The sequence below is a fragment of the Rhinopithecus bieti genome, unplaced genomic scaffold (genome assembly GCF_001698545.2).
Source record: "Rhinopithecus bieti isolate Rb0 unplaced genomic scaffold, ASM169854v2 scaffold_10712, whole genome shotgun sequence".
Classification (NCBI taxonomy): Eukaryota; Metazoa; Chordata; class Mammalia; order Primates; family Cercopithecidae; genus Rhinopithecus; species Rhinopithecus bieti.
In genome coordinates, this window is record NW_016806920.1 from 280,817 (window position 1) to 295,992 (window position 15,176).

Here is a 15,176-nt window from a genome sequence, read left to right on the forward strand (position 1 = left end):
TCCCACTTCCTCCTCCCAGTGCACCCTGTGGGTCAAGCCCTTAGCCTAGGGCAGACAGACAGGTTCCTGGCTCCAGCGCAGGTAGGTGAATGTGGATCCTTATGTTCTTCAGACTAGATCATTTGGAAAACAACAAACCCTTCTGCTTATACTGATCACCTCTTATACTGTAACTTAACGAGTGATTTTGCTAAAAGACTCTCACACCATCATCCGTGGTCAGAAGAGATCAGGGTGGCTATCATCTTAAACCATGGCACAAAAACAATTTTTGGTCCTTAGTCTCACCAATAGAGGTTTAAATGTAGCCGGTTATTTCCACTATGCCACACCTACTACTTTTAACAATATCATTATAATAACAACTAACATTTATTGAGTTAGTCCTTTATATTTTTAAGTCCTTTATATGTATAACCTCCAAAAAGAGGAATAAAATGACTTATCTGACACTATTTTATGTTGTAAAAACCATAAATTTCTCGGACTAAAGGTTATCACTGAGGATGAAATATATCCACTGTTTAGACAGAAAAGGTAGAAAAGTATAATAAGAGCATACAGAAAGGAAAGAAATAAGTGATTTTTTCAAAGAACTGTTGCATCAGATCATCAGTTTCTGAAACAACTTTACAACAAATCGTGATAACAATGATTTTGGCCATACTCCATCAATAGGTCAAAAAGGATTTTCCAGTAATTGCAAATTTCTCATTTTAACAATGTTCTGCATGATAGCTATCAATTTTAAGAAAAAGAGTATCAATACAAATGGTTTTTGAGTGCAAAACTGGATAAGCAAAATGTGTTGTGTTTATTTCATTAACTATTTAGTGTTATAAAGTGAATGTTTAATATCCTAGTAAACCCAAATGTTTTTGATCAACCCAAAATGATAAAATCATAATACATTCTTCAATTGACTGGTAGAATATTTTTATATTAAATAAAAGATTTTCTAAGACTCATGCTTTTTAAGCTCATTTATTTCACACTGTATCTTATGTCATATGCTGTGTGTCTTACTTTCGTTGCTGGAACTAATGCAGGTTCCCAATATTCTAACTACATAATTTCCTAGTGTAATTTAGCAAAGGCCACAAACCTGCCAGATTTCTTCCAAATCAATCAGCAGGGTACCAAAGGGGTTTTTTCATGAGAAACAAAGTAAACGAAGCTTATATAATTACATATAACTGTCCATCTCCTTTCTTTATCCTGCACTCTTATGGAAGCTCCTCTAGAGTAGAGTGATTTGCACAGAGCAGGAGCTTACTAAACATTAGTTGAATTAATTAGGCTTTCCCTTTCAACCTCCAACCCCACATAACCAGGTCCAATGCCATAACTACTGCTCATGTTTTCACCAGCAAACACTAGACAGCAACTAGCTCTGGGGCCCACCCATTGCTGTCCCTGGGGAAATAGAGTTAAATTCTAATCACCTGAGCAGAATCTGTCTTATTGAAAAGAGTAATCACCTGGTTCCCTTCAACACCTAAAACTCAATGAATTTCTCAGGCTTTCCCAGGCATCTGTAAAGGTGCATGAGGTGTCATGAACTTCACTGACACAGTGAACTTGTTCTGGTAGCAAAGCTCCTTCGGTAAGAACCTGTATGTACATAGTCAAGTTCTCTTGCGTTCTGTTGATTTTCCTCCCTGCTAGCCGCCCACCCTTAACCCCATTAAAGATGAAGTGTCCTACCATAAAAGGGGGCTGAGACAAGTTCACCCCTTTTTAGTTCCTATTCCCATGCCCACTTGCCTTGGAGTTGATCCCATCTTGCTGCAGAAAGTGGGCCCCAGGGATGGGTTCCCTGACCAGATCATCTGTTGCCTGAAGAAGTGCAGTTTCTCAGTTCCTAACCCTGTACACTCCCAGGAAAGTAAGAAGCTCAAGGTGTTAGCAGTTGCTCTCAGAAAAATAATTTCTTTAGTTTTGTTCCGAGTCCAGTTGGTTGAGTCGCTTTACAATCATGTTGTTTATTCTCTTAAGATCATCTATGTCTTTTCCTTCAGCTGTTAGTCTTCTTGACACATCATCCATCTTTTTTCCAGTTTGAACTTCAAAACAGAAAACAGACTGTGTTACATTGGTTTCCACTGTGTTCCACTGAAATTCATCAGAGCCCCGCACTGGTGCTCAGCGGATGCTGAAAGACACTCTTGGCAAATCCCCTGTTCCCGTATCCATGCATGCCAGAAGCCCAGGAGAGAAACCGGTGAAGACTGAAGTTGCCTAGCCAGTGAATTGTTTTTACAACCTCTTGGTGCCAGCCTAGGCTACCTTTGGCAACTTCACACCAATTATGGCTAAGAAAGACCTTGCTGTGAGCAACCAAAGGAAACTGTCAGCATGTTTGATTGTCCTCCTAGACGCGATTGCTATGCTGCTTTATTTTGAGACCCATTCTCAGAAAAAGGTTTTCACTCCTTATTTGAGAAATTACATTCTTTGGGTTCCAGCCTATTTTGACCTAAGTCTGCTTGTTCTGAATTACCAGCCCAAAATGAATGTGTAATCATTCCCCCTCAGACCACCCATTAGAATGGAAAAACAATATTTTCCAAATACACAAGACCTTTGGCAATAAGATACAGAATGGAACACTTTGAGGTTGCTTATCAGAGTTAAATTTTCTAAGATGGCTAGAGGAAGGATTTAAGGTAATAAACTTAATGTATCTAACACAGAGCAATTGTCCAATAAAAAGACACTCTTCTTTATTCACCTGATCTTTCTGTTTCTCATTTAATATGACTTTGTCCTCAATAAAAAACACTCAAGGCAAATATAAAATAAATGTTATTCATACAAGTGGAACATAGTGATGTTGATAAAGTACATAGTCTCTGATGTCAAGTGGAGTGTCCTTGAGCCCCAATTTGCCACTTACTAGCAACATGACCTTGGACACATTAATAGGTCTCTCTAAACCTCAGTTTCAGCATTCATAAAACCAAAATAATAATGGAATTGGCCGAGTGTGGTGGCTCACACCTGTAATCCCAGCACTTTGGGAGGCCAAGGCGGGAGGATCACCTGAAGTCAGGAGTTCGAGACCAGCCTGGCCAACATGGTGAAACCCCATCTCTACTAAAAGTACAAAAATTAGCTGGGCATGGTGGCTCACACCTGTAGTCCCAGCTACTTGGGAGGCCGAGGCAGGAGAATCACTTGAACCTGGGAGGTGACATTGCAGTGAGCTGAGATCACACCACTGCACTCCGGCCTGGGCAACAGAGTAAGATTTCATCTTAAAATAATAATAATAATAATGGATTCTACACTACAGAGTTGTTACAAGGTTGTGAACAAAGAGGTATCAAGGGCTTAGCACAGTGTCTGGGACAGAGTAATGACTCAATATATAGCATTTGGTATTTTTCCCTCAATCTTGCTACTTATCTCACAGAAAAAAAGAATTTGGCGCGGGGGGAAGGTGTTTACATGTCTGTAGACATACCTAAAATTTCCTAACAGTTTAACTTGGTTATTACCCCCAGGCGGGTGTGGTAGAATGACATGCCCAGCATTAATTTATGTTGGAGTAATGGTTCAGAATACTAGCCCATGTGCTCTTTCTGGCATTGCTGGTTCAGTAGCCAAGCCTCCCCTAACTGATCATCAGTTGCAAGTTTGCAACTATTGTAAAAATAGTTCACATGTAGGGGCCGGGCGCGGTGGCTCAAGCCTGTAATCCCAGCACTTTGGGAGGGAGCCGAGACGGCGGATCACGAGGTCAGGAGATCGAGACCATCCTGGACTAACATGGTGAAACCCGTCTCTACTAAAAATACAAATAAGTAGCCGGGCGACGTGGCGGGGCGGCCTGTAGTCCCAGTACTGGGAGGCTGAGGCAGGAGAATGGCGTGAACCCGGGAGGGGGAGCTTGCAGTGAGCTGAATCTGGCACTGCACTCCAGCCTGGGCGGCAGAGCGGACTCCGTCTCAAAAAAAAAAAAGAAAAAAAAAAAATAGTTCACATGTTAGCTTCTAAATGCAAAAGGGCATCAGCCAGGTGCAAGAGAAGCAATTAAACATGACCCCTCCCTCCCAGTCCCTTTTTCTCCAGAGGCTAAAGACCTTCAAGCTGCAAGGAGGGAGGAATTTTTGGGGGAGGAAATGGGATTGGAAGTGGTGAAAGGGTCATCATGAACTCTGCCCACCTGTCTCCTCTCATCGTCATCACCACCTCTGCCTCCTCTAATCCTGAATGAGATTAAATTAAGCCCTTCCAAAAGCTATAAAGCACTCAGGGGTGAAAGAAATGACAGTGCAGTACACCCAGGCAAAAAGGTATCAAAGATGACACCTTCCCTTAGGCTCCATCTACTCGTAAGTCATCTGGAAGAGAATCAAAATAATTCCAGATGAGAGGGGAAACTTCTGGGCTCCGTGGAAAGAGGCAATGCTCAGCACCCCTCCCACATCCAAGGTCCACAGCACCACAGGTGGACAGCACCCCTCCCACATCCAAGGCAGAGAGGGTGGCGGCGCTGGAGGCTTGAAGGATCCTTGACTGAGAAGCTGAGGTGGGGAAGTCTGAGTCACCACTCAAGGTCACAACATGCATGACCCAGGCCAGGAGCAGACAAAGCAGGTTATATTAGGAGCAGATTGCCTGAACATGATCAAACTGGAAAGAAGCCACATTTATACATCTCCAACACTGTCTCTGGGGCCTTAAACAAGCCCTCAAGTGCTTCTCATTGATGTCTAGGATGATATGCAAGTGAGAAAACGTGGGAGCGAGTTCAGTTCAAAGCCTCAATGTGACTATGTGTTATAGATCTGAATTTAGTGGAGAAATCTAGGCATTGGATAAAGTAAAGCTAGAATCAACCAGAATAAGTTGCCTTCCATTGGGCAGCTAGAGGCTCCAAGTGAGAAATTAAAGTGCTACAGAATTATTCAACATACACATTCATGGACTTCTGGCACTGTGGGCTTCTGCGGTGGGTTTGTGCCCAAGGGACCCTGTCCTCAGCCAGCAGGGTTCACTCGAGGCATTCCTTCTTTCAATGTAAGCACTGACCACCAGGAAGCATTGACTGGAGGGTGCAAACTCTGCAGGAGCAAAGTCAACCAGCTATGAATAAATGCATACAAGTAATAAAAAAGAAACCTGTGGTGGTACTTACCTATTAGAAATATCACGAAAAAAACCAGTGCCAGGCTGACAATCAGCACAATCAGCAGCCCCACAAAAAACAGACTCCGGCTTCCATTTCCTGAGTTTGTGCCAAGGACTGGGATTTTGTCCTCTAGAGCTAATACAAAACAAACAAAAAACAAGGACAAAAACTGCTCAGCATACAACTTGTCAGCAGAACTGAACAGTACCCCACTGTTAGACCATGAGTAATGGATACACCCAGTTTCTCTCTGACAAGCCTAGAAAGTGACTTCTGTTTTAGGAATGTCTTTGGGCAGAGAGAAATCTGTGAATTATTTACCTTCTTCTCTTGGTATTCAAGGAATAAGCAGGGTTAAGCTATCTCCTTAGACCTGTTTGGAAAGTTCTTTGAAGACTGTCTTAACACTGAAATAGCAGAACATGAATTTTTGTGTGTGGGGGGAGGGAATATAGATGTTAAAGGCTAAGAGTGATAGAAGTTCTATTACCCTTCCCCAAAGTAACCCAGGAGTAAAACAGAACTGGGTGTGGGACACCTATGCCGGGTGGAAGACTCAGTTGAATGCTCTGGGATATCTCCCTGGAAACTTCTTTTATTATAGGAATAATCAGTTAAGCCTACATCCATTTAAACAAAAACGGCCCTGACCTATTTTAGTTTCTTTTTTTTTTAATTTTATTTATTTATTTATTTTTATTTTACTTTAAGTTCTAGGGTACATGTGCAAAACGTGCAGGTTTGTTACGTATGTATACATGTGCCATGTTGGTCTGCTGCCCCCATTACCTTGTCGTTTACATTAGGTATATCTCCTAATGCTATCCCTCCCCTCTCCTTCCCCACAATAGGACCCGGTATGTGATGTTCCCCTTCCTGTGTCCAAGTGATCTCATTGTTCTCTTAAAACTGTCTTCTGGATGGATATGCTCTGGAAGCAAGGTTCTTTTAAATGCTTTGCAGTTGAACTAAGAATGCAGTTACATTTTATCAACAGCTTGGTTCACTCAAACCAAGAATTGTCTGCATTTAATCACCATTTTTGCAAGGTCTACTTGCCTAATAACACCCAGATTAAATTGAATAAGCAACACAGAAACCTGGGGTAGTGGAGATCATTGGATTACTTTTTGCATACTCTCCTACGCTGAATTGGTTCCACTCACTGTGCCACGTGATTATGGACAGATGGGTGGCTAATGTCCCATGCCTTATAAGTACATCCTATGCCATACCTTTCAGTCACTTTTGCTTCCTAATCAAAGCAACAGTGTAGGCTGATACCCAACTTCTACTTCTATTGAGACCGAATGCAATAAAAACAGTTGAAAATTTGAACTTATTAAAATGAAGAAAAAAGGAGGAACTTAGAAAGGATTTAGACAGGAAATGATAGATATAACATTGGGACAATAAGTTTAGAGTGTATATGAAACAAATGGCAAGTGAGCAATTAACACTGGTGTTTGAATGTCAGCGTTTAAGCTAGAAAAGATGGCGCTCAGAGTGATCTGACAGAGCTCATTTATAATATTTAGGAGGCAAGATACACATTTAATATTTAGCAGATGTTATTTTGCTTCCCCTACCCCCTTTTTCCAACCCTTAATTGCGCAATTTGTAACTTGTAAGTAGAAAATGCTCTGGTTTGCGCATTCTCTTGGCAAATCTGCTATAAAACAACACTCTGGTGGGAAGCAGTCCCCATCGGTAACCGAGCCATGGTCACTGGGAAAGGGATGAGCGAGCCTCCAGGAGTCCAGCTTTGCAGGCTCCACCCCTTTCCAGAGATCTGAGGCCCCAGGATCTCAGAATATTTGAAGTCAAGGGTTCAAATCTCGTGTTGGAGCCAAGAAAGCCCATAATCCTGTCAAGTGTTCAGAAAACAAAAGCAAAAATTCCCTGACAACAAATAACATTTCCAGTGCCAACCTCTTCCTAATGCCCACTCCACCCCCACCACATCCACACATCCAGTCAGCAGTGGCTATTTTTAGGTAGCCTAGAAGCTAGGAAGGACCGCTCTTGCCTTCCCCAGCACACATACGGAACAGATGCTGCGATCCGGCTGGACAGAGGTTTAATTTGTTTAAGTCATTTATGGAATCCACCACATAAAGCTTTCCATCTTCCTGAATGCCACAGGTACCAGTGTCCTGGGAAGAATGAGTCATTGTCCCTGGAAGAAAACACTGATGTTAAAAACAAGAGGTTGGGCTTGTGAACTCAACTTCACAAGAAGCACAGCCATCAGGAAGCCAGACGGGCCTATGAAGAACCACCCACAAATACTATTTTCAGCTAAGGGTCTAGAGAACTTGGCTTATCCAGAAACAAAAATTTCCTTCTGTGGACCACTTTGTAATCGTTCTTTTTGCTTTGCTTGCCAGGAAGCTCACAGTCAAATGTGTGGCCCAATTTTAAGAATTGTACATCTGTGTACACCCTGCTTCTCTGCAAATGCTCTTTTCTCCTCCTCAGATTTCTCAGTTCTGCCTATACTTTCCCTGGATCTGTTTTTTGTTTTGTAACTGATTTTTAAATTTTTCTCTTTTATTACATTGTTCATATTCTGGTGAGATGCCTCAAATCCTTTACGCAAGAAGACTAGGTACATAAAATTAAGCTAGTCAGCAGTGGCCATAAAACATTCTGAAAGAAGAGAATATTACCATGAACCATTCTAATTGCAGGAGGCTTTAATAGAAAATTGCAATTTTTATAGCTTCCCTCCATATGGCATATAAGTCCTTCCCTTCACACATTTCCTTTCGCCATAAGATGCTGACTGTGAGTCCCCAGGACAACAATCTTAGCAAACTTAGATGCTATAGAGAGAAACCCTGCTAGACTTCAGGACCTCCAAGATCTCTTCCACCTGGGTTTCCCTTAGATTGAGGTCACTTATGTAATAAATAGCTTGAGGTTTATTAAATATTAAAAGTAATATTCTCTAATGACAGCACAACTGCAAGCAACACTGAAAAGCCTGGTGAGTTTAAAAGGTTTACATGGAGATGTATCTCTAGCACAACAGACAACTTGTGGCCATTTAATTGTGTGAAAAGAAGGCTCTAGGAAGACAAATTTCAATTACTATAAAAGCTTTTCCTTTCATGGTTATCGAGTCTAATCATGCTAGAGGACTTTTCGATCTAGAAATGGTGTTAGATGTGCTTTAGCCCCCATCCTTTCTGCAAATGAGGAAATGGAAGCTCGGCGAGGTAAATGCCCAGGATCACACATTTGCCTGGTAGCAGAGCTGGAATCAGGCCTTTTGTTCAGCGTTCACTGAGTCTTGCTTTGTGCTACTTTTCTTGTCTATATCCCTTCCTAATCCTGCCTCAAGACCCAGCTCAAACATCACTTCCCCTAAGAAGACAGAACAAACCTGTCTTTCCTTTGCCTTTGTTGGATTCTTTACATTCTTCTATCAGAACATCTATAGTATTTTATTGCACTTATTTGCTTACATCTTTGATATCCCCCGATAGACTGAAAACTCCTTAGAGTAGGGACCAATCCTATTCTTCAAATTCCCAGTGCCAGGTTTAGAAGTTGGTGACCTGTAATCCCAGCACTTTGGGAGGCCGAGATGGGCGGATCACGAGGTCAGGAGATCAAGACCATCCTGGCTAACACGGTGAAACCCCGTCTCTACTAAAAAATACGAAAACTAGCCGGGCGAGGTGGCGGGCACCTGTAGTCCCAGCTACTCGGGAGGCTGAGGCAGGAGAATGGCGTAAACCCGGAAGGCGGAGCTTGCAGTGAGCTGAGATCCGGCCACTGCACTCCAGCCTGGGCCACAGAGCGAGACTCCGTCTCAAAAAAAAAAAAAAAGAAGTTGGTGACTTACGTTAAGATGGAACACCTGAAATGTTTATTTAGGATTTAAATCTCACCATTTTCAAAAGAATTGGAAGCAGTTAATAATAAGTACATGAACAGAAATAAGATTGAGGATAAAAATCCTCATGTAATGTCTATCTGGACTCTATAAAGTCAATGCGATAAATATGGTGCCTGTGCATATTTGACAACACACTGTGTACTTCCTGTTATTGCAAAAATTTCCTTTAAAACTCAACTACAGAATGAAGAGAAATATAGAGTTGGGAGAAACCAAATTCAGAAAAAAAAAAGTATACACCTAAAGAAGATATGGGGGAAAAAGTATCAGACATTTACTGAGCAACTTAAACTATAGTCTAAAATATTAAACAAACAAGAAAAACAAAAACAAAACAAAACAAACAAACAAAAAAAAACAGCAGTTTCCCAGTAATACCTAAAACTACTGGTACTTGTGAAAAATATGCTACCAGAACCCTAGCTAAGAAAGTGAGCTCAAAAAGTCGTGAACTAAAATATTTTTTAGAATTAAAGCTAAAAAAGTATGTTTCACTTATCCTGAAATTTTAATTAATAAGAACAAACAATTCCCTGAGTTTTCAGATAAGATACTACCATAGCACTTTATTGATATTACTGAATTCCAAATATACTTCATAGAGCATTCCTATGACTTGATATGACAATTTTAAAAAATTAAAAAGCAGCAGCAAATAGAGTGAAAGAGCTTTAGAATCTTATCCTTTTGCAGATAAATCCAAGGCCCCAAAATATTCACTCACGCATAGTCACAGATTTTAAAACAATTCTTTTAGATGTGTTTTATATTTTATCATTTATTTATACTAATATTTGACGAAACAGTAATATTTGACCAGGAAAAAAAGTTTTATGTGCCACATCACAGGGCCATTGTTCCACACACAGCTTCTATTTTAGGTGTGGTAACTGAAGCGTGGTTCATTTTTGGATCTCTGACTTAATAGCCTTGAGCCTTAGCTTCCCCTTCAGGAATGTATCTGCTGTTGCTTAAGTTTCATACTGAGGCTTAATTAATGTTTACAAAATAGAGACCTAGCTAAAAAATCACAGCCACAAAAACTGACTTTAAGAGTACAGCTAATAAAATCTCCAAATTACTGGCCTTGCTATCTACTCAAAAGGTGACTCCAAAAAAACTAAGACAGCAACCTAGTGAGCCATGATGTGCTCTGAAAGAAAATGTCTTCTTTAGAGTGAAGTCACAATGTAAATATATGCTATTCCAATATTTTTTTTAATGAACCGCAACATGCAAGTGGAAAAATAAAGAAGTAGCACAGAAAACTGAGCTGGGTGCTGTTCCAGGGCTCCAAGAGCCTGCAAATGACTTGCAAATGACTCATGAGTCTGCTAGTAAATGGATACAAGGTCACATGGCCCTAAAACCAGGCCCCACAGCTGTTTGACACCCAGTAGTTGCTATCTTTGGCATCTCCAAATGAGGGCATCTAGGAACAACCAGCAAGCCTGGAGAAGCCAGTGTTACTAGCTATTCTTCATCACACTAACTTGACCCTCCTTTTCAACAGCAGTGTGTAAATTTCTTATTCACCAAGATTGGCTAAAGCAGAATCCCCTTAACAGAACCCTTTCTTATACTTTGACTGGAAACATGTAAGTAATTTCATTTTCCTCTGGTTTAGATCACTGCTAACAGTTGATTTTTTTGTCATTTAAGAATTATTTTGCTATTTACAAATAAATATTCCGACAAATAAAGATAATTGTCTATGAAAAATTGCCTTGTGCTTTATTTTTTAACCACAGGTGCTTGGTATCAAACCATAGAAATAACTCACACCAGTATTGCTTGCCACAAAATCAGAATAGTTATAATAGGGCATAATTCAAAGCTAATAAGCAGTTTTATTGAATAAGTCATGGTAATTTGTTCTTTAATTTCATTTACGAGTCAATGCCTCTTCATGTTCAGGAAGTAATTTTTAAAATCAAGTCTAAATCATTTCTATCAAATTTGAAAAACACAGCACATGCAACAAAACTTCCCAGACTCAATAATACTAATTCAGTCTCAGTAGAGTAATAGCATGCAAGTTACTTACAAAATGTGAGCTTTGACTGCTAGGTTACCAGAAAACAAAACAAACAAACAAAACTAATTGTTCAGAAGCAACTACAACAAAACGTTTCTACAAATTCTGTAGTTCTCTCTTTGCCTTTCTTCAGCATACAGGTGCTCCTATGAGGCCCATAAGCCCCAGCATGAAACTGTTGGTCTATATTTAGTCTTAATTTAGCCAAGCAGTGTAAGATTCCAAATCCTGACTTTTCCATAATGTCTAAGATTTTAGTAAACATATTACTAAAACTATGCTTTAAAAAGAAAACAACAAAAAAACACCATGCTCTGATTTAGTTGGTAACTGATGAGGTTTTTATTGAACTGAAGTTACCGTCCTTATTTGGCTGAAGCAACTGTGTAAGCTGACACCACCTTTCCAGCACTCCCGCTATGGTATGTTTCCATATATAAATATCCTGTAGCAGGCAGAAGCTGCCATTATGATGACTGACTTGCAAACACTCCAGACAAACCAGAGAACTGCAATAAACAGGGACAGAATATGATTATGACATCAATAACAAGGATGATGGCAGGTCAGAGGCCTAGTGCTTCCAGTAGCTACAAAAAGCGATTGTGAGTGGGCAATTTCATGGCTACAGACCCACCGCAGGTGAAGGAAGTACTCCATCTCATCAGCTGCCTTTCCTTTACAAAGGCTTTATTCTGTGAGTGTTTGCACATCCTCCTTTCTCAGGAATATCAAACTTCCATTTATGTGGTTCCCTCACATACATGCCAAGGAGCTTCTGCCCTCTGCTGTACATAAAAGATGCTACAGTGATGAGGAGACCAACTATCCCAGCGGGATACTAACAGTGAGGTTGTACACAGCTGTGCAATCCTTTATCATCCTCACTTTCATTGCCATGGCTTGACGGACATTATTCATCTTTGAAACACTTTTCGTGTCAGTGAGAAAACGTGTTCCACAAAATTTTCTTTGAGTTGGAGTCTTGCTCTGTCACCTAGGCGGAGTGCAGGGGCATGATCCCAGCTTACTGCGACCTCTGCCTCTGGATTCTCCTGCCTCAGCCTCCCGAGTAGCTGGGATTACAGGCATGTGTCACCATGCCCGGCTAATTTTTTTTATTTTTAGTAGAGATGGGGTTTCACCATGTTGGTCAGGCTAGTCTTGAACTCCTGACTTCAAGTGATCCACCCACCTCAGCCTCCCAAAGTTCTGGGATTACAAGCATGAGCCACCACGCCCAGCCCAAAATTTTCTTTACACCTATATCCCATACGGACCTCACTCTGCTTTGGGGGGAAGAGGAATGTCATTTTTTCCCCCCTTCACGCTACCTAGTCTAAGAGGGAATGTCATTTTCTCAAGCCTCATCTGTACCCAAAGACCAATTCTTGGAGGAAGACAATATAACTAGTAACTTTTCTCAGAAACGTATGTTAAAAATCTATGTCATATTTCTCTGAATAATCAAAATGTTCATGTTAGCTCTTATCATGCTGATTTTAAGAAATCTCCTAACTACCTGATCTGCCTTAAGCCAGCTATCCTTCGAAGATATAATAGAAGTAACTGCCTCATTTTGGGGCATTTACTACTTTTCCTCTCTCCTGTAATCTTCTAACTTTGTGGAATATTAACCTCCTCTGAAGGGGGAAGAAAATGGAGACTAAGGAATTTAACTGTTGAGGGATACACTGATTGCAAGTGGCAGAGATGAGATGTAAACCCAAACCTCCCATTCAAGTTTGAATTCAACTATACACCAGTGAGGGGGATAAGGCTGCCTCTAGACCAGTTAGACTTCTGGAGAGCCACTTAAGAACAAAGCAAGACAACCGACTTCATTTTAACTATAATGTACCTGCAAGGCCACCTTTAAGAAGAGTTTTGGGGCCAAGCGCGGTGGCTCACGCCTGTAATCCCAGAACTTTGGGAGGCTGAGGCAGGCAGATTACCTGAGGTCGGGAGTTAGAGACCAGCCTGACCAACATGGAGAAACCCCGTCTCTACTAAAAATACAAAATTAGCTGGGTTTGGTGGCACTTGCCTGTAATCCCAGCTACTCAGGAGGCTAAGGCAGGAGATTATACCATTGGACTCCAGCCTGGGCAACAAGAATGAAACTTCATCTCAAAAAAAAAGTTTTGGGTCACAAAAAGAAATATTCTCATGTGAAGTGTCTAATCTAGGGACATTCTCAAGCATTTGCTTTTTCTTTCATATATTACATCTCAGGTATCTAAATTCACTCCCAGGAAATTTAGTACCCATCAAAGAGGAGTCACAGACAATGAATACTTCAAAATGCTTGAGCCTCAAAATAATGAAAGTAGGCAAAATTAATCAAGAATCAAGCAATGGGCCGGGCGCGGTGGCTCAAGCCTGTAATCCCAGCACTTTGGGAGGCCGAGACGGGCGGATCATGAGGTCAGGAGATCGAGACCATCCTGGCTAACACGGTGAAACCCCGTCTCTACTAAAAGTACAAAAAACTAGCCAGGCGTGGTGGCGGGCGCCTGTAGTCCCAGCTACTCAGGAGGCTGAGGCAGGAGAATGGCGGGAACCCGGGAGGCGGAGCTTGCAGTGAGCTGAGATCCGGCCACTTGCACTCCAGCCTGGGCGACAGAGCAAGACTCCGTCTCTAAAAAAAAAAAAAAAAAAAAAGAATCAAGCAATGAACAACTAGTCTATCACACAGCATTTTTCTACATTCAAAAAAACACAAGCATTCTTACACACTCAACACCCAGCCACCCTTGTCTAGCAGTTACCACAAGTTTCATAAAGTCACCTGCATATAAATTCAACACGCAGATTAACACTCTATACCTTCTTCCTCCCAAAAGCCCAGTAAAAAAGCAGGAGTACAAATTACAAAACCAGAAAAATTAAAATAGGAAGAAACAATATGGAAGAGCTCAACAAATGTATTGAACATGGTAAGAAGAGTGGTAATCTGCCTTAGCAGGGCTATCACAGATGAGTGGCAGTGGGACTGACTCTGCAGAATTCAGGGAGGCCTAGGATTTAGAGGCAAGAGTGAAGTGTGGAGCTACACAGAGACAAGTAATTTAATGCTAGCCAAAAATAAAATGCAGTACAAATTGGAAAATTGCCTTAGAGAAATATCCCAGACAGAAAAAAAAAAAAAAAAAAAATACAGCCTAAGATTCAATTTGGGAGCTCCACTATGTCATGGTGTTCCAGAACAAAGAAAATGAGGAGGAAGGGGAGAGATCAAGAACTTAATATTTTCCAGGTTGCCAAGCCCATCAAAGAACAGTATCATGCAATTTTAGAACGCTAGAAACAAAGAGATTCTGAGAAAACAAAGAAAAAAAAATAAAAACTGCATCAGATGTCCCAAGATTTTGCAAATTAGAATAGAGCAATGCCTTCAAAATTCTGGATTTGATTACACTTGTCAAAACTTCCAAAAATTCCAAATTTGATTTTCCACCTAGAATTTCTTATACCATGCAAACCATCTTTCAGAAATATGAAGTCACTAAATGACTGACTGATCTCTCACGCACTCATTCCCAAGTAACTACTGAAAGAAGTGTTCCATGTTAACAAAGAAGTAAATTAAGACATGGGATCCAGAAAATGAGGGATCCAATTCAAGAGAAAGAAAAACAAATCCTCACGAGAGTGCTGTCTCTGGAAAACTGCTGTACAACTGGATTAGAGAAATTAGTCTAGATTGAAACAAGTACAGAATAAAGAAAAGTTGTGACAAATTTATTTGGGACTGTTTGGGAAGAATCAATGATGTGCATAAAAAGCCAAAAAATAAGACAATTAACTCCAAGATAAAATGTTGTATGAGAATGAAAATGTAAGCACATTAAACTAGTTTATGAGTGAACATACAAGTATGATCACAGTTATGCAAACAAGTACATGATCTAATCAAAATATTAGAAGGATGTGAAAGGATAAAAGAAATTTTCACCTGTCTTAATAGTAAGTTGACAAATGCCTAAAAAATAAATGGCTGTATAATCATATTATTTAGAAAACTAAAACCAAAAACTGAAGGCTGAAAAAACCGAGTCAGAAAAAACTGAAGGCTGAGTATCTCC

At 40.6% G+C, this 15,176-nt stretch overlaps 1 protein-coding gene across 2 annotated transcripts; it reads right to left on the reverse strand.

The window, feature by feature from the left end:
- Positions 1–968: 968 nt before the first annotated feature.
- LSMEM1 (leucine rich single-pass membrane protein 1) lies at positions 969–11,440 on the reverse strand. 2 transcript variants are annotated; one of them, XM_017878663.1, is made up of 4 exons: positions 11,098–11,440; positions 7,188–7,319; positions 5,147–5,275; positions 969–2,066 (listed from the first exon to the last, which is right to left on the reverse strand). In XM_017878663.1, exons 2-4 carry the CDS (start codon positions 7,312–7,314, stop codon positions 1,936–1,938), a joined length of 387 nt encoding a protein of 128 aa, XP_017734152.1. In that variant the 5' UTR covers positions 7,315–7,319; positions 11,098–11,440; the 3' UTR covers positions 969–1,935. The 2 variants fall into 2 exon arrangements, with proteins under 2 accessions (XP_017734152.1, XP_017734153.1); XM_017878664.1 differs by lacking the exon at positions 11,098–11,440 and having other exon boundaries at positions 7,188–7,524.
- Between the last annotated feature and the right edge of the window lie 3,736 nt (positions 11,441–15,176).